Source organism: Pelodiscus sinensis, chromosome 2 (assembly GCF_052426305.1).
Source record: "Pelodiscus sinensis isolate ZL-2025 chromosome 2, ASM5242630v1, whole genome shotgun sequence".
NCBI lineage: Eukaryota > Metazoa > Chordata > Testudines > Trionychidae > Pelodiscus > Pelodiscus sinensis.
In genome coordinates, this window is record NC_143053.1 from 142205594 (window position 1) to 142229980 (window position 24387).

Sequence of the window (24387 nt, forward strand, 5' to 3'; positions counted from 1 at the left end):
GAAGAACATAATTTGTTGGACAAAAGTTAACATGGTTCCTGTAAAGGGAAATCCTGTCTTACTAATCTATTAGAGTTCTTTGAAGGGGTTAACAAGCATGCGGATAAGGGGGATCCAGTAGATATAGTATACTTGGATTTTCAGAAAGCCTTTGACAAGGTCCCTCACCAAAGGCTCTTGTGTAAATTACATGGCCATGGGATAAGAGGGAAGGTCCTTTCTTGGATTGCGAACTGGTTAAAAGACAGGAAACAAAGGGTAGGAATAAATGGTAAATTTTCAGATTGGAGAGGGGTAACTAGTGGTGTCCCCCAAGGGTCAGTCCTGGGACCAATCCTTTTCAACTTATTCATAAATGATCTGGAGAAAGGGGTAAGCAGTGAGGTAGTAAAGTTTGCGGATGATACCAAACTGTTTAGGATAGTCAAGACAGAAGCAGACTGTGAGGGACTCCAGAAGATCTAACCAAACTCAGTGATTGGGCAGCAAAATGGCAAATGAAATTTAATGTGGATAAGTGTAAAGTAATGCACATTGGGAAAAATAACCCCAACTATATGTACAGTATGATGGGGGCTAATTTGGCTATGACAAATCAGGAATGGGATCTTGGAGTTATTGTGGACAGTTCTCTGAAAACTTCCATGCAGTGTGCAGCGGCGGTCAAAAAGGCAAATAGGATGCTAGGAATTATTAGGAAAGGGATAGAAAATAAGACACAGAATATCTTACTGCCCCTTTATAAAACTATGGTACGCCCACATCTTGAATACTGTGTACAGATGTGGTCTCCTCACCGCAAAAAAGATATTTTGGCCTTGGAAAGGGTTCAGAAAAGGGCAACTAAAATGATTAGGGGCTTGGAGCGGGTCCCATATGAGGAGAGGTTAAAGCGACTGGGACTTTTCAGTTTAGAAAAGAGGAGACTGAGGGGGTATATGATAGAGGTATATAAAATCATGAGTGGTGTGGAGAGGGTCGATAAAGAAAAGTTATTTATTAGGTCCCTAAATAAAAGAACTAGAGGACACCAAATGAAATTAATGGGTAGCAGGTTTAAAACGAATAAAAGAAAGTTCTTCTTCACACAGCGTGTAGTCAACCTGTGGAACTCCTTGCCAGAGGAGGCTGTGAAGGCTAGGACTATAATAGAGTTTAAAGAGAAGCTAGATAATTTCATGGAGGTTAGGTCCATAAAAGGCTATTAGCCAGGGGATAAAATGGTGTCCTTGGCCTCTGTTTTTCAGAGGCTGGAGAGAGATGGCAGGAGACAAATCGCTTGATCATTGTCTTCGGTCCACCCTCTCTGGGGCACCTGGTGCTGGCCACTGTCGGTAGACAGGATACTGGGCTAGAAGGACCTTTGGTCTGACCCAGTATGGCTGTTCTTATGTTCTTATATTAGCATGCATCTTAATAAGCATTAAAGGGATTCTCAGTCATCAATTTACTTAACACATTTGAAACACATACCCACTTTGCCCATCAGAACAGAACCATTGGATAAGATTCACTCCTTTTAGAAGGGCAGCACAAGGTACCACTTCAGTTTTACTTTGAGGACTAAAGTGAGGCTTGATGGGATGCAAGTGGAGCACAGCCTTATATTCACCCTCCGAACAAGAGGGAATTTCATTAAGGAACTTAGGAGATAGATTAGTCCTTTTTCTTTATCCTATCTAACCATGAACTCCCATTTGTGTATGTGTGTGGGGAGAGGGGATATAAAACTACCTTATTTTTCAGTTTATATACCTGATGATTTTAGCAGGTGCTCAGCAGTACTGAAAAAAAATCAGGCCACTTCTTTATTATTTGTATCTTCATTGTGGCTAGGAGCCAAGTTATCAGCCCGGACCTCATTGTGATAAAAAAAATGTACAAACACAAAACAAAAAAATGGTCTTGCCTCAAAGAGCTTCAGTATTAAAATATGTTCATGGTCTCAGTTTTGAAACTTTTGGCCTACATTTGTCATGCTCTCATAGGTATGAGACTGGTATAATTAAACATCAGCCGTGGCAACATCATGTTGCAGATTATTGTAGAATTAGATACCAGGAAAAACAAACGCTTTCTAATTACCCAACAATTTAATTATTTCTAGTGCAATGTGAAATACAAAGAGATATAAGGGAGTTTTATAGAAAGGAAGACTAAAAGAGAAAGCAGAAGAGAAAGCTGTGACCAATGAAGCAAGCTCAGAAATAAATGCAGTCTTCATCATGAAGATGGGAATCACTTTAGTCATCAAGTCTCTGATTGGATACAGCCATTACAGTAGGCAGAACATATATAACAGACACATCAAAGAAATCTAATCCATTTGTCTGAAAGTCTTGTTAAACCACTGCCAGAAGAGAAACAGCTAGGGAAAAATAAAAGTTGTTGTGGACATATAATTTGCTTTAATAACAAAGTAACAACTGGTCAGTAATTCTTTAAACACAACAATTGTTACTTATCCTACAAAAGTTATAAAGAACCTGATTTGACCAATTAATCCATGATAGCTTTGAAGTCTTTACAAAGAGCTGGCTCTGTCACTGTCTTCAGCAGCTGCATAGTAGCCTTTGGGATTTTCTGGAATAACTGCAATTCACCTACAAAGACATTGTAAAAATAAACCAGCGTTTAGATAAATTAATAATCAAAATATATTCCGAATTGCTGATATGGTAGAATAATGTTAATAGTGAATTTCAGGAAAGAAATGTCTGTTATTACTTTGAAAATTATCATCCACACACTAAGACGCTGGCAAGAAATGATTTTCTCATTCATTGGAGTTTAGGAAAACATTACTGAATAAGTAAATTAGAAGTCAGAAAAGTTAGGAAAAAAAGGGCTGCCTCTGCAGGCCGGATCCAGCCCGTGGGCCGTATTTTGCTCAGGCCAGACATAACCCAATCCCAAACCCTCTGCCCCCTCCTGAGCCCATACCAGCCTCCCAGACCTTGCACCCCAATCCCCTACCCCAGGTCACAAACCCCTCCTGCTCTAGGTCACAAGACAAATCCCTGCACCCCAATCCCATGTCCCAGGTCCCAACTGCCTTCTTCACCTCACAGGCCCTTCTGCGCCTGAATCCCTTACCCCAAGGATGGGCAAAAAACCCTCCACAGGCCGGATCTAGCCCACAGAGTTGGTTGATCCAGCCCACAGCAGCCCTGCCATTCTCCTTCTCCAGGCCAATCAAGACCTGGCGACGGTGGAGCTAGCGGTTCCCTCTAGGAGCTAGGCGGCGGGAGCAAAGACTTTATGCACTCTCCCCACCCCTAGGCCAATCAGCATCCATAGGCAGAGGAGTACAGGAATCCTCCTCACCCTGTCCCTTCCACCTGAAGCCCTGCCCCTTCTAGGGTGGCCCACAACCACTTCAGAAATTTGTGAAGTGGCCTCCCCCTTCAGAAATTATTGCCCACTCCTGCCCTAAAAAACCAACTGCAAAGGGTTCACTGTGCTGTAACAGCAACTCCAATCAGACCTGACAAACTCACTATACCTAACATATTGTTCAAGAGCTTCAGGGGATAGCTGAGTTAGTCTGTTACAGAAAAAAACAATAAATGGTCTGGTATCACTTTATAGACTAACAAAACATGTAGACAGTATCATGAGCTTTTGTGGGCACAGTAGACTTCTTCAGATGACCTGAGTTATGAGTAGGGGATATGAAAACTCAAAATAAAAAGGAGAAGGGAAAGTGGCGGGGAAGAGAATGATGCACTGTCTCCCACCCTCCTTCCTGTTTTTTCTTTAAGTATCTGGAGAATGGGTGCTAAACCTAAGCAGATAAAGATCAAAGTCAATAGACAGATTGCTAAAACAGGAAGGATACCACTCAGAAAGTTGTTAGCACCTTCAGTGATAAAGTCCCCACCAATTTAAATCATGATTGAGTCCATTAGCATGTGAATTGAATTTGTGTATGTAATGTAATTCCAGGCTTTCCCTGTGAATTTGGCTTGAGGAGCTGGCCTGTGACAAGACCACCACCTGAAGATCTGTCAGATTATGGTTAGGCAAGCAGAAATGTTCTCCAATGGGCTTCTGAGTATTCCCTTTAGTATATCCGATTTGTGTCCATTGATTCCTTCCCGCAGAGAACGTCCAGTTTGACCAATATATATAGCAGAGGGGCACTGTTGGCATTTGATGGTGTAGATCAAATTACTAGATGTGCAGTCAAATGACCCTTTGATTTTGTGGCTTATGTTGTTTGCTCCAGTAATGAATTCGTCAGAGTTGGCATCTTTGTGGGTTGCAGGGCTGGGTTCCTGGATGCTTATGATGTGGTTGTGTGGCATGGTTATCAGAAATAATTCGTTTCAGGTTAGGGGGTTGTCTGTAAGCAAGAATAGGTTTTTCTCCTATGGCCTCTGAGAGTGAGGGATCATTTTCCAAGATGGGTTGTAGATTGTGTATAATGTGTTGGAGTATAATAGTGTTGTTATAGCACAGTGTTCATCTATAAGGTAGGTTGTGTAGAGTATCAAATGACAGCTAGTGACAACTGTTCATTAATATCATTGTGAAATGTATATATTAATGCTATATAAGGAGTCCATATCCAAACAAAGGAGAAACAGGTTTCTTCAACACCAGATGGAAAGTCTTTCATATAAATTAGGCACAGTGAGCCAAAAACAACAGGCACTATATTTGCATGTAAAGTTAGCAGGCAAAACAGACTGATGAGGAATACAAACTCAATATGGTGCCCGCATGCTGGCAAACAGCAGGAATGCATTTCAAAGATCTATTGGACCATAATAGGGTACGTCTAGACTACAGGGTTTTGTCGACAGATACTGTTGACAAAGCTTCTGTTGACAAAGAGCGTCTAGACTACATTCAGTTCTGTTGACAAAGCAAGCCGCTTTGTCGACATAACAGTGTGGACGCAAAGGACAGTGTAGATGCAATAATGCCTTCTATCGACAGAACTCTGTCAACAAAAGACGTTATTCCTCGCAGAATGAGGTTTACATACGTCGACAGAACTGCTTAGTTTTGTCGACATTATGTCGACATAACTCAAAGGCAGTGTGGACGCAGGTATAGTTTTGTCGATAAAAGTCCACTTTTGTCGACAAAGCCCTGTAGTCTAGACACACCCATAGTGACAGCACCCTATCGTCTGTATCGCTGAGCAACACCCTGGGCAGGGAGGGTGATTTCATTATCATTCTGGGCCCTTGTTTTCCCAAATTCAAACAAATGAGAACAGCATTTCTGGCCAGCATCTTAGTGACTGAAAAGATGCAAGCTTTGCAAAAAATGTATAGGTGAGAGGCATTTTAGACAAAGGATTTTAGCCTGTTCTGTTTTAGTCAAAACCTTTTTGTTTCGTTTGTAACATTTCTGTTTCCATTATTCTTACTCAACACTCACTTGACTCTGAATTTCTGTTATTTGTTAAAAAAAACTTATATTTGTATTTACCAGACAGTTATGTGCTGTTATAAAACACCTGACTCTGAGTTGTAACCTTCCAGTGGTGTGTATACTCTCTCTTTGAGGACTGCTGACTTGATAATTACTTTGAGTGTCCAGTGACAGAGGCTAGACACTAAAGGAGGGGCCCTGAGTCTAGGAACTGAGAAACATCAATTGCTAATCTGCAAGGCAAAGTTAGGGCTGGTAAAGTTCTGAGAAGTCCGTTTGGGCCACTGACAGTGAGTGACACATAGTTCAGCATCAGAATCTTTCTCCCTAGGTGAAGCAAGGGGACAACACATTGATCTATGGGCTCTCCACACCCAAAGAAAGTTTCACAATAATACACAGACCCTCTCTTGGGTGACAAACCAAATCAGTCATGTGACCACTTTCTGAAACTAGGTAAGAAAGCCTAAATGCTTGTGTATGTACTTCAAAGTCTGTCCCAGAGTTGCAGTGTGTATCCTTGTTATGTAACAGGTTCCATCAATATTGTTGTAAAGTAGCTTTGAATCTGAACAAGTTACTGTTATTAATTATGAACGCAGGACACTGTATATATATGTACCATAGTTATGGTTTCATACAGCCTTTCAAAGTCTACTGACATAAAAGAAACCACACATCCAAGGCTCTTGAATTATATTTAATCTATACAATCTGTCATAAATATAGGTGCTTATGTCAGATATTTAGAAGTGATAAACTGACCCTCGGGCTACTGTAATTTGTGGGAAAATAGGTCATAAGGACAGACTATTATAAATCTATTAGAAAGGAGACACTGGTGAAGTGGCATGTAAGCAATTAACCACATTGTTTTATGCTTTAGTTTTGGATTGTTATTTTCCCCTTCTCCTGTGTTGGCAACACCATAGTAGGGATTCAATGAAAATTCTAAAGTCACCTTCTCAAAATAGTGATTGTTTTGTTTTTCTGTTCCAGTTGTGTTATACTGATTAATTTTCTAGTTTATACCAAATCATACTCCATTGCTATTTTTGTCTTCTTATATCCTATCCTATTAGTTGCTGTCATTAAGGATTTCTAATAAAATTCTACAAAACTAATTTCAACTCTCTAGAATCCTTTTGTTTAGTTAAGCAATCAAAATCAATAGACCCGTGGTATTTGCAATCAATTAAGTAGTTGCTTAAACTAAGGTTTGCTTTGTGCCCCATCTTTCTTGCAGCCGTCTAACTACTACAGTGTGACAGAAGTACCGTGTGTTAGTGTAGGTTACAAAAGCATCTAATTTGCCATAGTCCTTCTGAAAGATTGTAGGAAGTGAATGTACCTTGGTCTGTTGGAGTTCTGGGACCTATGTCTGAACTGATCAGGTGAACCTCTGTACATTACAAAGTTTAAAACAAAAGCACAGCAAGAGAAAATGAGTAAAATAAAACAGAACTGAAGAGATCTGGAATCTTGCCAATGGCAATTATGCTAAGCATATAGAGTATAATTGGCACAATGATGTGTTTTTGTTAACTAGTGATTCTCAATGGCAATCTTTTGCCAAGTGTTCATGTTCTTGGAGGATGTTTTACACATCTGCTAGGCATAATGTTTGGGTAGCAAATGGAGCATTTAAATCTCAGTTAGAGAATTTTTAAACCAATACTTGGCTCGTACACATTAAGAAATTAATTTACATAAATCTTTAATAAGCATAACATCATGGAAATGATAGTTATTTAACCAGAGCAGAACAGCAGGCAATGGTGAAAAATTATTCCATTTTTGAATGCTTGTGCATAAGTAGATTTGAATACACAGTCTATATTTCAAATTTCACTTTGAGTGTTAATATATACTTACATATTTTTAGAGGCTTAAGAAGACACTTGTAGACAACTTTGTGCTTTGTCAGTTTGATAATGAAAGCATGATAGCAAAGCCATTCTGCTGCTTCAGAAGGAAATGGGCCAGAGGCACCTTTGGTACCTAAAGCAATCCCTGACATGAAACAAACACAATTTTACTTAAAGTTGATTAGCATTCAAGGATGAACAACGAATCCCCCTCTCTCCAATCACCTGACCATATAATCAGTTCAAATGTGAATGGATTTTTTCTTATAAAACCCATGAAGGAAAGAAAGTTGTGTTCCCGTTTTACAGATGAGGAACTGAGGCACAGAGACATTCAACAATTTGACCCAAGTCACATAGGAAGTGTACGGCAAAACTGGGAACCAGGTAACCACAAGATGATTTCCCTCTCCATAATTCATGCTGACTGGTGGGGATGGGAAATATTATAAATGAAAAATCTGTGTTTTTTAGTAAGTGAACATTAACAAATTTAACACGCCAGACGTGATTATCACTCCTACTCCCCATCTTTTATGCCAGGTAAAAGGATCAAAATGGAATCTTCTTCCTTCCAAACTATCTGGGAGAGAATTCCTCTGGTACAGACAATGCAAAATTCAACTGTAAGGATGACTTCCAAGGACCTTCTCACAAGTGCTGGCATAGGGACAGGAGGGCTATGGCAAGGTTGGGCCACATACACGGCTGCCACAGATAGGACAGCCCAGGGAGGCTTCTATAACATAAACGACGTCTAAGCAGGCTAGCACCCAGAATCAAGAGGGTAAAAAGACATGCTAAAATCAGTTTAACATGCCCCTTCCCCCCCAGGCTGTAAGTTCTATATGCCATCTCTCAGAGGCACGAGACTGAATCCTTCACCCAATGTGCATGATTACTCTGTGATGTAACATGAGGACAATAATACAAAATAATACTTGACTAAAATGAACATGTAAAGAAATAATTTTTGAAAAATTACTAAATAAGAAGAAAACTGCAGGTGACATTTATTGGACTGACTAGACAATATGTCACTCAGGTTTCAAGAATAATTCTGTCTCCTATAGGCCACAGAAACACAGTAAAACAGAGCCAAAGATATGTTGGAAAAGTGTTCTTTATCTTGCAAAATACAGATTAAGAATTACTTCAAGACCAAGAAGGAGCAATATGAAAGAGTCAGGTATAGGTGATAAATCAGTGGTGGCCCATTAGGGTAATCTACTGGTAGGCCATAAGACATTTTGCTGACACTGAACATCTGCAAACGCAGCCCCCTGCAGCTCTCAGTGGCCATGATTTGCAGTTCCTGGCCAATAAGAGCTGCAGGAGGCAGTGGCCAGCGGCCAGCATGTCCCAGTAGCCCATCACTTGCCAAAGCTCCTATTGGCTGGGAATGGCAAACCAGGACCAATGGAATCTGCGGGGAGTTGTGCCTATGGATAGACCAGGAAAACAAAATGTCTCTCAGCCCACCAGCAGGTTACTCTGCTCACCACACTTATAGAATCTCTTTAATTAGTTTCTGGATTTAATTTTCTTTTATAATTTTCTTTTTTGTACATTCCCTTCTGTATAGTATTTCTACTCTACTACAGATGTATATGACTTTCTTATTTTATAAAAAGTTTTTAAAAAAATGTCAGACCTATACCACACACAAAATGAGGTGCTGGTGGGTGAGAACCATCACAGAGACTGATCAGGAGCTATTCCGCTTGTTATACATTCAGTCTGTTACCTCTTATATAGCCTGCATTTTAAACATGCAGAGTTAGTATATTTAGATTTAGACAATGCTGAATAATGGCCAGAGATGTAGTCTGCAACAGAAAGCTAATGGAGAGATCTAAAAAGAGGAGGATAAGGATGTTGCAGGCATGGGGGGATTGCATAAGAAAAGGTGCACAATGCTTATGGAAAGGAGGGAAGACATACCAGCTGAATTAGCAGGATATTTCTGTAAATAACAAGAGGGTAGCCAGCAGGAGGCAGGGACCGAGAAAGGGACAGCTATCCACTATATATTTCAGAGAGTTTGTCTGTTTGTGTGTCTGTCTGTTCTCCAGCTGCTGGACATGCACCCTTCCCCTTGGCTGTGCCCGCTGCAGCTGTAACAGCTATGGACAGGAGCTTCTCACTTGGACCCAAGTTGCTGAAGTGAGAGAGGGCTGGGGTTATCCCCTCTCCCCATGGCACACTGAACCCCTCATCCCCATCCCCATCCCAGAGCAATGATTTAAACTTGTTTGAGATAAGGACCTAAGCAACACCAGGTAAATCTTTTAGTACATAAATAAGTTGCAATGATTTGGACGTGTATAAGTCAATTAAGCATTTTAGGAAAAACCGTCAGAGCAGTAACCAGCAAAAGTTAGTGGCTCTAATCTGAGACTACCAAAAACATTTCTGTGAGGACACTTGCTCAAGATTCAGCCTGGAACAGATCACTGGCAACCACAGGCAGGAATGAAAGAGTCTAAAAAATATAATATAGTTTTTAAAAAGTGTAACAGAGGCAGTGATGATAGTAATTATGAACACACCCAAAAACTTGCATTTACTTTGTGTAGCCAGGTAAGCAAACACAGGAGCAGGCTGGAAAGGAGTGTGCAGGGTCTGGGTGTGAGGTAGGGTGCAGAAGCAGGCTGGAGGTGAGGATGCAAGGTCTCTTGCAGGAGTAGGCTGAAGGTGAGGGTGTGCATGTGGGCGGGAGGCAGGAGCAGGTCTGGACAGGAGTGAGGGTGCAGGAGCAGGCTAGGGGTGGGGGTGAAGGATCTGGAAAGGAGGGAGGATAGAGCAGCAGGCTGGGGATGGGGAGTGCATGGTCTGGAAGGTAGGGTGCAGCAGCAGGTTAGGGGTAGAGTTGTGGGGTCTGGGAGCAGTGTTCCCCCTAATTTTTTCCATCCATGTGCAGAATATATTTTATTAAAGTGCATCAAGGCATGCACAGATGTGCACCACTAATAGGAACTGTTGGAGAACTGTAGGAGGCTGTGGGTGCTTTGCTGATCAGCTGGACAGCATAGGAATCTCTTCTGTGTAGCAGCCCAAGTGCTCAGCTTACAGGGAACACAGACTGTGAGGGAGGGAGGGTGCAGAAGCATGCTGGACGTGCAGGGTCTGGGTGGGAGTGGGTAGGGGATGGGGTTGCCTACCTGACACAGCTCCTGATGGGGGACAGCTGTTTCCATGTGGCCCTGCATGCTGCAGGGAAGTGATGACTGCAGGCAAGCCCTGTGCTCCCACCGGCTGCTAGTCCTGGCCAATGGGAGCGATGGGGAAGGAAGTGCCTACAGGGAGCATTTAGGGTGGTAATTTCAGATGTAATTAAACTTACTGATGTGTTGGAGAACAATGGGCTCTAACCTGCTGCCAATGGGTCAACCAGTGGCTATCCTTCCTACAGGTTTGTAAAGGAAGAGGGGCGACACTAAACATCTCTATATTCACATTGTACACAGTATTGTAATAATCATTGTACAAAATGTGCCTTGTGCAATATATATTGTTTGAAAACCAATAACTCACTGATCATTAATAATCTTGTGTGACATATATTCCTGCTGCATATAAGAGTTATGGACATATTCTGGAATGATAATTAAAATGAGTTCAAGCCAAGCAAATCAGGGAGAGTTGATTAACATGTGTGTTTAGACAAGGAATGTGTATTTGATTCTCTGACCAGCCCAATCATCAGGCAAAGACAACTGTCCATTTTAAAATATTAGGTGAACAAAGCCATTGAACTAACAAGTGGTGGGAGAAAGAGCATGGAGCTTCCTTCATCACCAGATTCCATGTTGCCTTCCTCACAGCTTGAATGAACTTTACTTTGAAGATGACTCCATTTCAAAGGTTTACTGGTCTATAAAGACAAAGGGCAGAACCTCAAGTGATAAGCAATGGAATGAAATGATTGTATATTATATGTATATGTACATTACTGTATATGATATTACTGTATTACAAATGTATTGACATTTCAAAATGGCATTAATTACCTATGTGTCATTCACTTTCAGAAAAAAAATTTCACTCAATACACTGCTGTCCAGGAAAAGGCTAGATGCTTCGGGGAATACAGTCTTGGGGAAATTCAAAACTACAAGCATGTTGAGGTCATCTTGCTGGTTGCAACTAAGACTGGTAGACGCCAAAGTGGTGCTGTAGACAGGCTGCTCATGTCAGAGCAGCTGAACAAGGACTGTTTAGCACTCAGGCCAGGTCAACAATAGACCCAGAATCTCATCTTAAGATATGCAACTCCAGCTACATAGATTATATAGCTGGAGTTGGCATACCTCGAGCCAAGCTTGCTACCGTCCCCACAGCAGAAGGCCGAAAGGAGTAAATGCTCCCGTCAGCTTTCCATACTCTTTGCAAGAACAGGAGTAATGGTGGGGATGCACTCTGAGTTCAATCTCGAGAGTCCTATCTAGACTCACTAAATCAAATTCCAGAAGATCGATTGCAGCAGCGTCAATCTTCTGGAGGAGTGAAGACAAGCCCTCAGGGTGTGACTTGCATACTGATAGGCTGGCTGTGAACCACAACAGCAAAACACTGTGAGGCACCCAGGGTTGCGGACAAGTGGTGAAGCAATCCCACACTGGCCTGGGACTTCACTCATAAATCCCATCACAGTTGTGTTTCAAAAATTCTTCTTTATTTCATGGAATCTGTAACCATTTATTACATCATACCTGCATTTTTGGTTTTCAAAATAGAATAGCAGCATGATGCACTACCAGAAATGATCCTCAGGAAGAAACAAGGGTTGTTTCTAACTTGCTGATTGAAAGGAAGCTGGAGAACACATGCATGGAACCTAATAATAAAAGAGCCTATTACATTTTTAAAATTTCAACTGAGTGATAATAATAATAATAATAATTTAAAAAAAGCAAAACATTGATCAGTGACTATAGATACTACATAATATTTAGAAGTATAACAACTTCTTTACCAATATCAATATTATTGGACTATTGCAGATAATCCATCCACTTCCAATTAATGATCTGGATGATGGAATGGACTGCACCCTCAACAAGTTTGAGGATGACGCTAAGGTGGGTGTGAGGTAGATAAGCTGGAGGGTAGGGAAAGGGTCCAGAGTGACCTAGGCAATTGGAGGACTGCGCCCAAAGAAATCTGATAAGGTTTGACAAGGGCAGAGTCCTGAACGTAAAACAGAAGAATCCCACGCACTGCAACAAAGCAAGGGACCGATGGGCTATGATGCAGTTCTGTAGAAAGGGATTACAGTGGAGAAGCAGCTGGATATGAGTCAACAGTGTGCCCTTGTTGCCAAGAAGGCTAACAGCAAATTGGGCTGCATTAGGAGGAGCATTGCCAGCAGATCGAGGAAAGTGATTATTCCCTCCATTCGGCACTGGTGTGACCACAAGCCCCTCCCCATAGAAAGGCTACGAGCTAATTAGAGAGAGTCTAGAGGAGGGAAACAAAAATTATTATGGGACTGGGGCACATGACTTATAAGGAGAGGCTGACAGAACTGGGTTTCTTTAGTCTGTAGAAAAGAAGAGTGAAGGAGATTGGATAGCAGCCTTCAACTACCTGAGGGATTCCAAAGAGGAGGGAGCCAGGCTATTTTCAGTGGTGGCAGATGACAGAACAAGGAGCAATGGGAGAGGTCTAGGTTGGATATTAAGGAAAACTATTTCACAAGGAGGGTGGTGAAGCACTGTAAAGGGTTGCCTAGGGAGATGGTGGACTCTCCAAACCTAGATTCTTTTAAAGCCAGGTTTGACAAAGCCCTGGGTAGGATGATTTAGTTGGGGTTGGTCCTGCTTTGAACAGGGTGTTGGACTAGATGACCTCCCCAGGTCTCTTCCAACTCTAGCCTTCTATGATTAGCTCATCTGAATTAGAGGGCAAAATCATCATGCTCCCATAATACACTGTTTGCATGGAAAGGTTTCTACAGTCTTATAAGTTGCATGCTAGTCGGCCTATACCCTCCTCTCATTCCTAAGGTTTTGAGTCTTTCCACCCTTTTGTGATCTACTTTGCTCTGCCCTACATCCAGTGCAGATGAGCAGAATGTGTCACACAAAGATTAAAATCTTTTATTTTTCAGCTGGTTGTCAAGTACCCATCACTGCCATTTGTCCTTGACCAAAATGAAAACTTTTATCTGATGATTAGCAAATGTTCACAGGAAACAGCTGTACTTGTTCAGCAATAAAGTCATCACAAAATTATCAGCAGTTAAGAAACTGCAGTTAACTGAGGAGAATAATACCTTAATCAGGACTGCAAGAATACAGGTCAAAGTCCTGACAGTTCTGCACAAGACATGCAGTTCTCAGTATAATCTAGTTAATGAATTATACGTTTTCTGGTCACTCTGATGGAGCAAAACAGTATTTCATCCCAGAATCCTTCTTACTTATGTCACTTGCAGATGCTTAAAGATATTTTAAAACAAAACTGTTTCCTGAGTTATTTAGAAAAATGCTGTGCAACCTAAATACCCATTTCATATAATGTCACACCCTAAATCTTACAACATTACATGAAATGATATGTTTTAATACCTGTAAAAATAATGGTATGATGTGCTAAAATAAACTATCAGAGCAAACTTCTATGGCATTACATTTCTCTAATCCACAGCTCCTTCCAGTGGCATGTAACTGTACTGAAATTTTCTGAGTTATTGAAGAAGACGACATTGACATACCTGTAGGCCTGCAGCAAAAATATCTTATAAATGTTAATGAAAACTGTTTGAAGAGTGTTGATCTAAAATAAAACAAACAAAAACATAAATCTACACAAATCTACAGTAGACTACTCCCAAAATGTTATGTTTTGCTCAAGTCCAAAAAACTGGGATTTGGCAACAGGGAAATAAGATTTTATTGCACCCTTCAAAAATTCCTAAAATCCCTTAGGCGCACAATTTTCCTAGGCTCTCATTCTGCAAAATGCTAAGCATCCTCACTTTCATTAACTTCAGAACCTTCAGGATATGCTCAGCTTTTCATACCATCAGATGCTTAGTATGAGAACTAATAACATTTACTACTTAGGAAACATTGAAACAAAAAAAATAAAATAAAGTATTTAGTTTTTTAATTCTCACCTGTAAATCAAGAAATAAACTATGACATTTCAGCTTCAAGACTGCAACAAGTTTGTATTTCATATTTTTCCCAGCTGTGCTGCTTGAATTGAAAGTGAGACTTGACCTGATAGAAGTACAGGCATAACTATGCAGACAAGAGAAAAAACAATACAGATTTAATATGACTATTTCCATAAATGAACCCCATAAATAGTAAATAAAGTAAGTAAATGCAAGTACCATTTCTACTAGTATGTTTTCCTTTGATATACTTATAACTGCCCTTCCCATTACCTCTCTGGGCTTAATAGAGATCTATCCAGGTATAGTTTGAGCTGGAAGAAGGCTACATCCCTTTGGGATTCGCCTTGATGACTCATTTTGCCTTTTTTGTTCCTCATATTTTCTTCCTTAAATTCTCCTGAATATGTGCGTTCACCAGCTCATACCCGTTTTCCCTTTCCAGTATAGGTTCTTTTATCCTCAGACTTTAAAGCAGTGCCTCCTGAAGCCATTTCTTGGACTCTGACTAGCTTTTTCCTTTTTATACTGTACCAGTTGTATTATTTACTGTTATTAAAGCAGTGGTCAGCAGAGCCACAAATTAAATGGGAAATCATCATCCACTGGAGATGTTTGCAATGGGTTCTGCAGGGATCTGTTATGTGCAGTAATACCCACTATCCTTATTAGCACTGAATTTACATTTTTTCTAGTTGTTTGCTGATGATGCAAGAATCAGCGGTAAGTAAAAAGGACAACAGGTCACTTAAAAAGGCCATGCATTTTAATATTACCTAGTATATACATCTAGGAGCAAAGAATGTAGGCCATAATTATAATATGCAGACCTGTGGATATATAAAGAGGGAATTATCAAGTAGAAAGTAGGAAGTTATTTTATCTCTGTCTATGCCGTTAGTGTGGTGAAACTATTACTGGAATACTGTGAACAGTTCTAGAGTCATAAAAATGTAAAAATGTGTTTAAAAATTGGAGAGAGTTCTAAAAATATCTTGGGTGATTCAAGATCTGGAAACCTGCCTTTCAGCAAGAGACTTTAAAAGCTCCATCTATATAGCTTATCTAAAAGGAGATTAAGAGGTTATTTGATCACTGCCTACGAAGTTATTTGATAAAGTAGATGAAGGCCTTACAGGTCAAATAGCAAAAGATGAAACAAACACATTCAGACTAGGCATAATATGCGAGTTTTGTAACAGCAAGGGTAATTAACCGTTGCAACGGGATAGTTCTCCATTGGCTGAAATCTTTAAATCAAAAAACTGGATGTCTTTCTAAAAGAAAGGCTTATGCTGAATTAGAATATAAAATGGATTTAAAATTCCACTCCTCATTCAAAATCTTGGACCTAACATTTCCAGACGCACCATTAGGGATGTGTATTTTTGCAATACTAACCCTGCTTTTTTGCTAAATGTTGTGAACAAATCCTGCCTCATAGCGGGTGGGACCATAGTGTCAAGAGTTTCTTTGCTTGCACTGTATTAAGAGCTCCATATAAAGAGCTGCAAAGCAAAATCCATTTGCTGAGCCCATCAACAAGCTTTGCTGATCCTACAAAATCTGAGGAAAAATTTTTCCTCTTCTTGAGTGCCATCTGCTGGCACCTTATTTATTTATGTACAGATACAGAGCATTCTTGTAACAGACATAGCAAGTAAAGGATCTCCAAGAAAGTGCCCTGCCTTAGTCACATTTTCCCAGGACACTTAAGCAATTATCTCTCCAGTCACAGATGACAATCCCATTATTTCAGCAATCACTCTAGTTAGCAACTTTGATGTTATCTTTGATTACCCTCCATTTTTCTCTCCTTGAAACTTGATTCTCACCAAACCTTTGTCACTATGCTTTCTATAAATACTCTTGAACTCCACCATTCTTTTTCCATCCCTACTTCTAAAACAATGGCTCACAATCTTATTCCTTAGGCCTTCTCCATAGTCACAAAGTATAGTTTCCATGAATGTATTCTCTCCTTAAAGAAAAAATTAGGAGTGACAACCAAGAACCAAAAAAAAAAAAAGTGCACACACATCCCCACCCCTACATACATACAAAAAGGGAGAGTGGAAATAGATTCATTATGTTTTTCATACGATATTTAGTGATGAAAAGTGCCTGACTGACGAGCCCAGAAACCATAGTTTTCCCAGAGATCAGGTACACACATGGGAGGTATCACCATAATTTTCCATGATACAATTCAATCAGTATGACTCAGCCTTAAGAGTATATAATTGAAGTTCATAATGTCTTTAGCCCCAATATCCACAGGAAATTAATTAAAATTCCACGTCCATTCAGTCATTACAACTTCCATTCAGAATGCCAGCAAGATGTCCAGTAATACCATGTGAGGCTATGAGGTTGTAGTGTTATACAAAGTTGTCCACTTCAAACTGAACAGCCTATCAAACACACTTCTTGAAAACCACATAGACGTCAGGTGGTAACTTATGGTCAATGTGACCTTAATTGGATTTGACATGGTAAACTAGAGTGAAGTGAAGACAAAGGCCTCTTTTATTGTCCAAGATAATGTTCTCATAAATTGTATAGGAGGCAGAACTAATCAGACTCATTTTGTGGTAGATCACCTTTTTCATTAGCAAAAAATAATATTTTGGTACATTGTAATGCATATTATTTATACTAGAAAGTTTGACCAGTGTCTATTTACCTGGAGTAGTCACAGTAGACCTCAAGTGTCTGTATATCTAGTAACAATCCACACCATGGGATCACACTGCAATGTGGTAATTGGTTAAACTTGGAACATCCTGGGATATCCTCATCAACTGGAAAATTCACCACAGTCTTCTTGGAGTTTATTAAAAAGCCATACTCAGGAATGCCTGTCGCCAGAGTCCTAAATTAGGTATAAATGGTTAGCAAACATATAACGTGTGATGCAGCATGTAAGTGACATTGTCTCATTAGCCTGACACTTATCAAAAGCAGTAACATTTTTGCACTTGCTACCTTACAGGAAACTATTGCAAATGTTAAGAAACAATTTGAACACAAGTGGAGAAATCTCTGAGAATAAGTACATAAGAGGTGTTACAAAAGCAAAGGTCACCTAACTCTTTAAGTGAGTGAATGTGGTCAGAGGTACCAAAAAATAGAAGGCACTCAAAACAAAAGAAAACAATAAAGGTTAAGGAAATAATTAATGAAATGAAGAGTAATTCTTAGAGCAGAAAATGAGGCAAAAGGTAAGGATTATAAAAAATTACAATTAAATTTATATAAATGATAAACAATCTTAACTTTGACCTTATTCACACCACATATTTCATTCTAGCAGAAATATCAAGCTAATATATCTATTGATAATTTAGAGGCAGGTATTGGTAGGGAGTGGTGAGGTAAATACATACTGTTAAATTTAAACTCACTTCTGCCCCTTCCCAAAACAGAGGGAAAAAGAGTAAATGCCACCCCTTGAGAATACCAAATGATATGGTTTCCTTCTTTCCTACTATCAAAATCTACAAATGCAGCCCCACAGCTTCAGTACAGTTAATACATCAGAATACTAACAACTAGAAGTTTTGAGTTAGAATAAAATAAATATAATTTAACATCAAATTAAATCTCACAAGGAACATTACATTGATTGTAGTACACTAGGCTAGAAAGATTAGTAAAGGGTAGAAGCCTTGGAATGGATAGTGTTACATAAATACATAATTTCAGCCTAACACCACTTTTGGGCTCAGGGATGATTGTATGGATTTATGAAGTCTTACAATGCTTTAGTGTTTAGAACTAGTCTAAACTTTTGGACTGAAACATTTTCCTATCAAAATACGGTCCATGAACTGCTTACTAATGAATTTTCTGGAGATGGTCAGTAGCCATCATAAATGGTGTGTTTGATTCTCCTGCCCTCACTTGCTCTTCAGTTGGCTATGATGTAACACTGAACATAGGGTTGCACACTAGAAATAAAGGGGTCAAAACTATCCATGTTGCTGTTAGACAAAGGAATTTGGGGAATTTCCTCCAGTGCTCCCCAATCTCATTTTCCACTACAAGGTTTAAATAAATTACCAAAATAATTGAAAGTGGTGTGATTATGTTGTATTATTTTGACAAATACAATATGCAGAATTTTATCTCTCTATATAAAAAAGTTTTTCCTGACGTACGACAAAATGTTCCTGATGAGCAACAGAATGACGTCATCACATCATTAGTGTCAACAGGCTCTCTCAGTGAAGTGAAAGCAGCCAGAGAGAGGGGGTAAGTGAGCATAGTGAGCAGAGGCTGCATCTCCTTAGTGATATTTTACTCAGAATTTGTAATATTTTGGTGCAGAATTCTCCACAGAGTAAAACAAGGCACAAAACTTGAGCCTCAACCTGCACTTAGAGAGGGTCAAGTTAATCTCGTCTAATTGATACTGGACACCAACAAGGTTCAAACCCCTTGAAGAGTCTCATTGGCCACAAACAGCAAGGTACAGCTGACTGCATTACAAACATTAAAATACACCTACAAGACTTTTCCCACTGGCTCTGCAAAAAGACATTTGGACATCAATCTAGTTCTCTTCCCTCTCAGGTTGTTGTGCTGCATCCATCTCCATGGTATCTGGGTGCTTTTGTTGGCACCCAACTGAAGAATATATCGCTAAAGAATTCTAAAGAGCTGTTCTTTGAAGCCTTCCAAAAAAATTTCCCATGGAACATTTTTGTTGCCACCAGGGAGGACAGGAGCATCTTAATCCCAGGATTATTAAGATCAGAGAATGTTAAAGTGTTGATAGAACATAAGAATCACAGCTTTTAACCAAGAACAGAAGACAGCAGTCTGACTACTTACTATGGATATTTTATTAATGTACCCAGAATAGCTTTTAAAGAATGAGAGAAAAAGGTCAAATAGACCAAAGGTTTTCAAACTCTGGGTCGTGTCTTGTAAGGGTAAGCGAATAGTTGGCCACGAGAGGCTTTGTTTACCTGAGCATCTTCAGGTATGGCTGCCAGTAGCCCCCAGTGGCTGTGGTTCACAATTCCTGGCCAATGGGAGCTGCAGGAAGTGGTGGCTCAGAACACACTGCTTCCTGCAGCTCCCACTGGCCAGGAACAGTGTATCACGGCCACTGAGAGCTGCAAGTAATCATGTCTGTGGACACTCGGGTAAACAAAGCATTCGTGGGCCACTAGTGGCTTACCCGCATCAGGTCTGTGACCCAATTTTGAAACCCCCTGCAACAGACAATGGACAGCTGCTCTGGCTCAGTTCACCTTAACAATTGAGGCAGGGAGCCCCATCAATATGAGCAGGTAAAAGGGGCTTCAAACTAGGAACAGTAGGCATCACTATAGCTCCTAGCTGGACCAGACACATACTATTTTGCTTCTGGGTGTCCAGATACTACGAGATTATTGCCAGGCAATGCAACAGGACACAGCAATCTATCATGACACTCAGAAGTGGAATTTTAAATATTTGCTTGGGAAAAAAACCCTCCAAATTCATATTATATCAATTATTTTATCAGTACCTATTAATTAACAAACAAAACATATATTCTTTTATACAGGAGATAAAAGCAAAGAAACTGTTCTAATTATTTTTATTTTAAACTTGGGTCTTTGACAACATACCTCAGAAAAGCTTTTGCTTGTATTAAGTGAGGTGTTACAAGCAAAAAGTCATCAATTAACCGTATCAGCACTCTGGAATTAAAAAAAAAAAAAGTTAAATTTATATTTAGTCTGAAAATATTATTTTCTTCTATGTTGTACCTAAAGTGACAGGCTATGCACTAGTGTACTTTCATTTTACATACACAAAGACTTTTAATTTTCTTATTTTGCCTATAGTGAACTTGGGAAGTAAAGCATATCTATACTGTAGTCAGCCATAAAGCAAGGTCACGTACAGGTACCTGGAACAGAATTTCATATATGGCCATAGCAACTTACTTCTCACGGCCACATAAAAGCACAAATTACAATTGACTGACCAATCTAGAGACGTTTACTTTCTTCTTGCCCATTCTACAACTTTCTGCAGATAGAGGAATTCAGATTTCCAAAGCTGTCAATCCAGTACTAAACTGCATCACTGCTAAGGCTGAAATTTTCTAATTCAGTAGAAATTTCATACCCACTACTTTCAGAGTATTTTTGAAATCTCAGCAAAAAGGCATGTGGGCTCTCTCAACTCCCAGTTCTCACTCAGTCAGTACATAAATCTTTAACCACTCCCTGGCATTTTAATTACACACTTTCTAAATTGGGGGTAGACCATGAGCCTGCTGTAGTTTACTATAGGAGCTCATAAGCCTCCTAACACCTACAGGATGTTTATGGTCCTGATTAGCATATTGAGACCAGCAGGTGTTGATGTATGTGCATGTGTTCAGGAGGGTAGCAAATCTCTTTACCTTTATGGGGGCAGGTATGTTAGAAAGCCCCAAATGAGCCTCCAATATTTCATATATGGGCAATGGGCTGCAAGCACCTTGCGGGGGCTCCCCATGCCAGGATGCCCCTAAGGCTTATGGGAAGAGATTGGGGGACCTCTCACAGTTGTCCTAAACCTATAGTGTTGGTGGGTATCTGACAAGTCTCATAAGACTCAGAGAGCTGATGTACTTACCAAGGCACAGCTGCCTTAAAGCTGCAGGAACCTGAAGTGTGTATTACTAAAACTTCTTTCCAGCTGACCTCAAGACAGAAATGGGGGCAGAGAGCAAATTTCCCTCCAGCCCTGTTTGCTATTCACTAAGGAAATTCTAACACAAAATGTCATGACGGTGGAGTTAATTAGCTCCACTTCGCCTGGAGAGTAAGACCTTCAGAAAATCAGAAACTTATATTGCTTGTTCACAATAAGCAGTTTCATTTTACCAGTGACCAAAAGAACTAAAATGCCTCAATACTAATGGTACAGCAGTTTCACCATTTTATGGATTCTTTCGGCTCAAAAAGGGTATGTCTACACTACAGCGTTATTTCGAAATATCTTACTTCGAAATAATGCATCTACACACAAAATGCATTTTGAAATAGCTTTTTGTTATTTTGAAATAGCATGTCCACACTGATTAGACACTGAATTGCATTTAAGACCAGCCAGAACTGGTTCTCGCAGGGCATCATGTCAGAAGTTACCCTGTGGCCAGGGGAGCCAGCAGGGCACCCTGGGAAGGCCTGGAGGCCCCCTATTTTGAAATAAGCATCTACACAGCAATATTCCTCATGGAATGAGGTTTGCCAATTTTGAAATAAGCCCTCCGCTATTTTGAATTAATTTTGAAATAACGGAATGGCTGAGTATATGCTAGGACAGTTATTTCGAAATAACAGCTGTTATTTTGAAATAACTTTTCTGTCTAGACAAACTCAAAGAGTGGCCAAAAGACTTTTACAAATTCCTGATTAGACAAATATTCTATTTAAGGAAATTATTTCCATTCCTCTTTAAGGGCTTGGTCCTATGAGACACTAAGAATACTTGGGCTATGTCTACACTGTGGCAGTTTGTTGGAAGAGGAAATGCAAATGGAGCGCTCGTTTACAAATCTCGCACTCTCATTTGCATATTCTCTTCCGATCCTTTGCGGAAGAGGTTTTTGCGATAAAAAGCCCTGTGTAGATGAGGCCATTTTTTTTGGAAAAACCCCGTTTTGTGCAAGATCTTGTAAACCTCAGGACCTAAAATTCCTTGGGGAGGCCAATTAATTGTCAGAGACAGGCCTAGCATATTCCCTACAGATGTGTCTCATATGCCTAGGTAATGAAATTAGAACTCTTACATGAAAACTGCAAAAATTAGCAGGCTGCCAAATCATCTTAATTAATAACTTAACAATGTAGGAAAAATTATGAAACCAAATGTGTAGTGCTCATCTAGCATTTTGCATATGCAAATAATGGAAAATGATAGGATAAAATCTCAGCGCAGTGCAGATAGTTTAGTTAGCTCTAAGGTAAATTTACAGGCTTTCTAAAGACTGAGTTTCCTAAAAGTTTAGTTGTACTGAACTTCCTAAATTGCTACAATTGTATACATTTAAACTCTAATTTTTTTTAAAGATAAATTCCCAACCCCTTTGTACCATATCTTGAAGGTGATGTGTAGCAGTGCTGCACAATTGCAGTGTGGTCAACCAGCCTAGTGAAGGACCTGGTATAAAGGGACAGGGTATTCAAGGATTCAGAAAAAATATTACTCTGAATTAGTGTGTTTGAACATTCAATCCCTATTGTGTTTTATGCTAGTCAACATTTTTATGCAACTCTTTAGAGGAGGCAGGTTAGAATTCCTTTTGTGAAACACTCAAGACATTCTGCACAGAGTAACTACAATAATCATGAGGCTCACTTTGCCATGTAACAGCTTGGAGTTTATTATTATCATTGGCCATTATATTTCATAATTCCTTGAGAAGTGAAAATTTTCTCCGAAAACAAGGGTCCTTTGTTGCTTTGAATTCGTGCTAACAATTAAAGAAGCATTGTAGATAAAGTGCTGGAAGAAGCTCAGAAAAAAAAGAATCTTTTTATAAAGTAAAAAAACCATTTAATTGGGATATCCTATTTTATAAAGCATGGGATTTGTTATGCCACTACTGCAAAGATTTTTCAGAATGTCTGAAATGAAATGTGTAAAGTAATAGCACTGTAGAAATAATAAACCAAAGTACAAAAATAGAAAAATATTACCCTACCCATCTTGCTGTATTCCATAAAATAATTTGTTTTCCATGTTTCCATAGCATAAACTGCAAAGCAGAGTTGATAAAATGGAGCCCTGAGGAATTCCACAACACTGTAAGTAGTACCTGGTAAATAAGAAATATATAAATTAGAACTGGCAATAGAAAACTTCAGCTAGCACCGAGAGGTTTATTTACAATTTTTATAATTAGACCAAAAGATAAGAAATATAGCCAAGAAACATATATGCTTAATATTAGACAACTGGAAGACTTAAAAATGTATTGTTTTTCCTTTAAGATTTAGCTGTGATTCTTCTCAGAACACAAACATATGGGCTGTGTCTACATTGGGGCACTTATTCCGGAAAATCAGCTGCTTTTCCGGAATAAGCTGCGAGCTGTCTACACTGGCCCTTGAATTTCCGGAAAAGCAACGACGCTCTACTGTACAAAATCAGCTGCTATTCCAGAAAAACTATTCTGCTCCCGCTCGGGCATAAGTCCTTATTCCGGAACACTGTTCCGGAAAAGGGCCAGTGTAGACAGCCCAGTAGTCTTTTCCGGAAAAGCGCATCTACATTGGCCACAGACGCTTTTCCGGAAAAAGGGCTTTTCCGGAAAAGCAGCCTGCCAATGTAGACGCTCCTTTTCCGGAAAAACTGAAAACGGTATAGTATTCCGTTTTAAGCAGTTCTGGAAATTCATGCCAGTGTAGACATAGCCATAAAGTTACAAAGTTGGCATCAGGAATTAGTTATTCTAGCACTTTTTTCCTTTGCCCAATTACTAATTAGTCTAGTGACATACACATTTTGAATCACTGATAGTCTAAGTTTATAACTAATCTCAAAAGAGCTGTCTTCTATTTTCATATATTTTCAGATCCACACTTCATCTAACCATTGTCTTCATTTATACCATCTTCTATAGCCACAACATTTATTTTTTCAAACAAAACAAACTGTGACAATATGTAGAAGATATAGAGGAGGACAGAAACATTTATAAATTTATTGAGTAAATTCTGATCATGAGCTAAACCCCTTGGAGCAACGGTAAACTAAGTTCAATTAATAAGCTATTTTTAGTCAAAGGCAGAATTATGCTGATAACACCACAGAAAGAACTTGTTTTAAAATGTTCTTTAAGTCTACTAGACCCAGATCAATTTGAAGGAAATGTAGGGATGTGCACAGAAGTATTTATCTGCTCTTGTAAAACATTTTACATTTCTGGAAAATATATTTATAATAACTATGAATCATCAATGCTTCTCTAGACATTCAACAGTATACTAAAAAAAAAAA

General features: G+C 39.4%; 1 protein-coding gene across 4 annotated transcripts in view; it reads right to left on the bottom strand.

Annotated features, from left to right (window-relative positions):
- Positions 1 to 968: 968 nt before the first annotated feature.
- TERT (telomerase reverse transcriptase) overlaps positions 969 to 24387 on the bottom strand; it is a 54959-nt gene continuing 31540 nt past the window's right edge. Inside the window, exons 9-16 of one of the 4 annotated variants that reach the window (XM_089776450.1) lie at positions 23090 to 23203; positions 20016 to 20087; positions 17075 to 17263; positions 14386 to 14512; positions 13981 to 14042; positions 11975 to 12099; positions 7267 to 7404; positions 969 to 2603 (exon numbers count right to left, since the gene is read on the bottom strand). In XM_089776450.1, the coding sequence (XP_089632576.1) occupies positions 2500 to 2603; positions 7267 to 7404; positions 11975 to 12099; positions 13981 to 14042; positions 14386 to 14512; positions 17075 to 17263; positions 20016 to 20087; positions 23090 to 23203 (931 nt within the window). In that variant the 3' untranslated portion in view covers positions 969 to 2499. Of the gene's footprint in view, positions 2604 to 7266; positions 10559 to 11974; positions 12100 to 13980; positions 14043 to 14385; positions 14513 to 17074; positions 17264 to 20015; positions 20088 to 23089; positions 23204 to 24387 lie in introns of those variants that run through there. The other 3 variants (XM_075921515.2, XR_012901816.2, XM_075921516.2) reach the window with 3 other exon arrangements.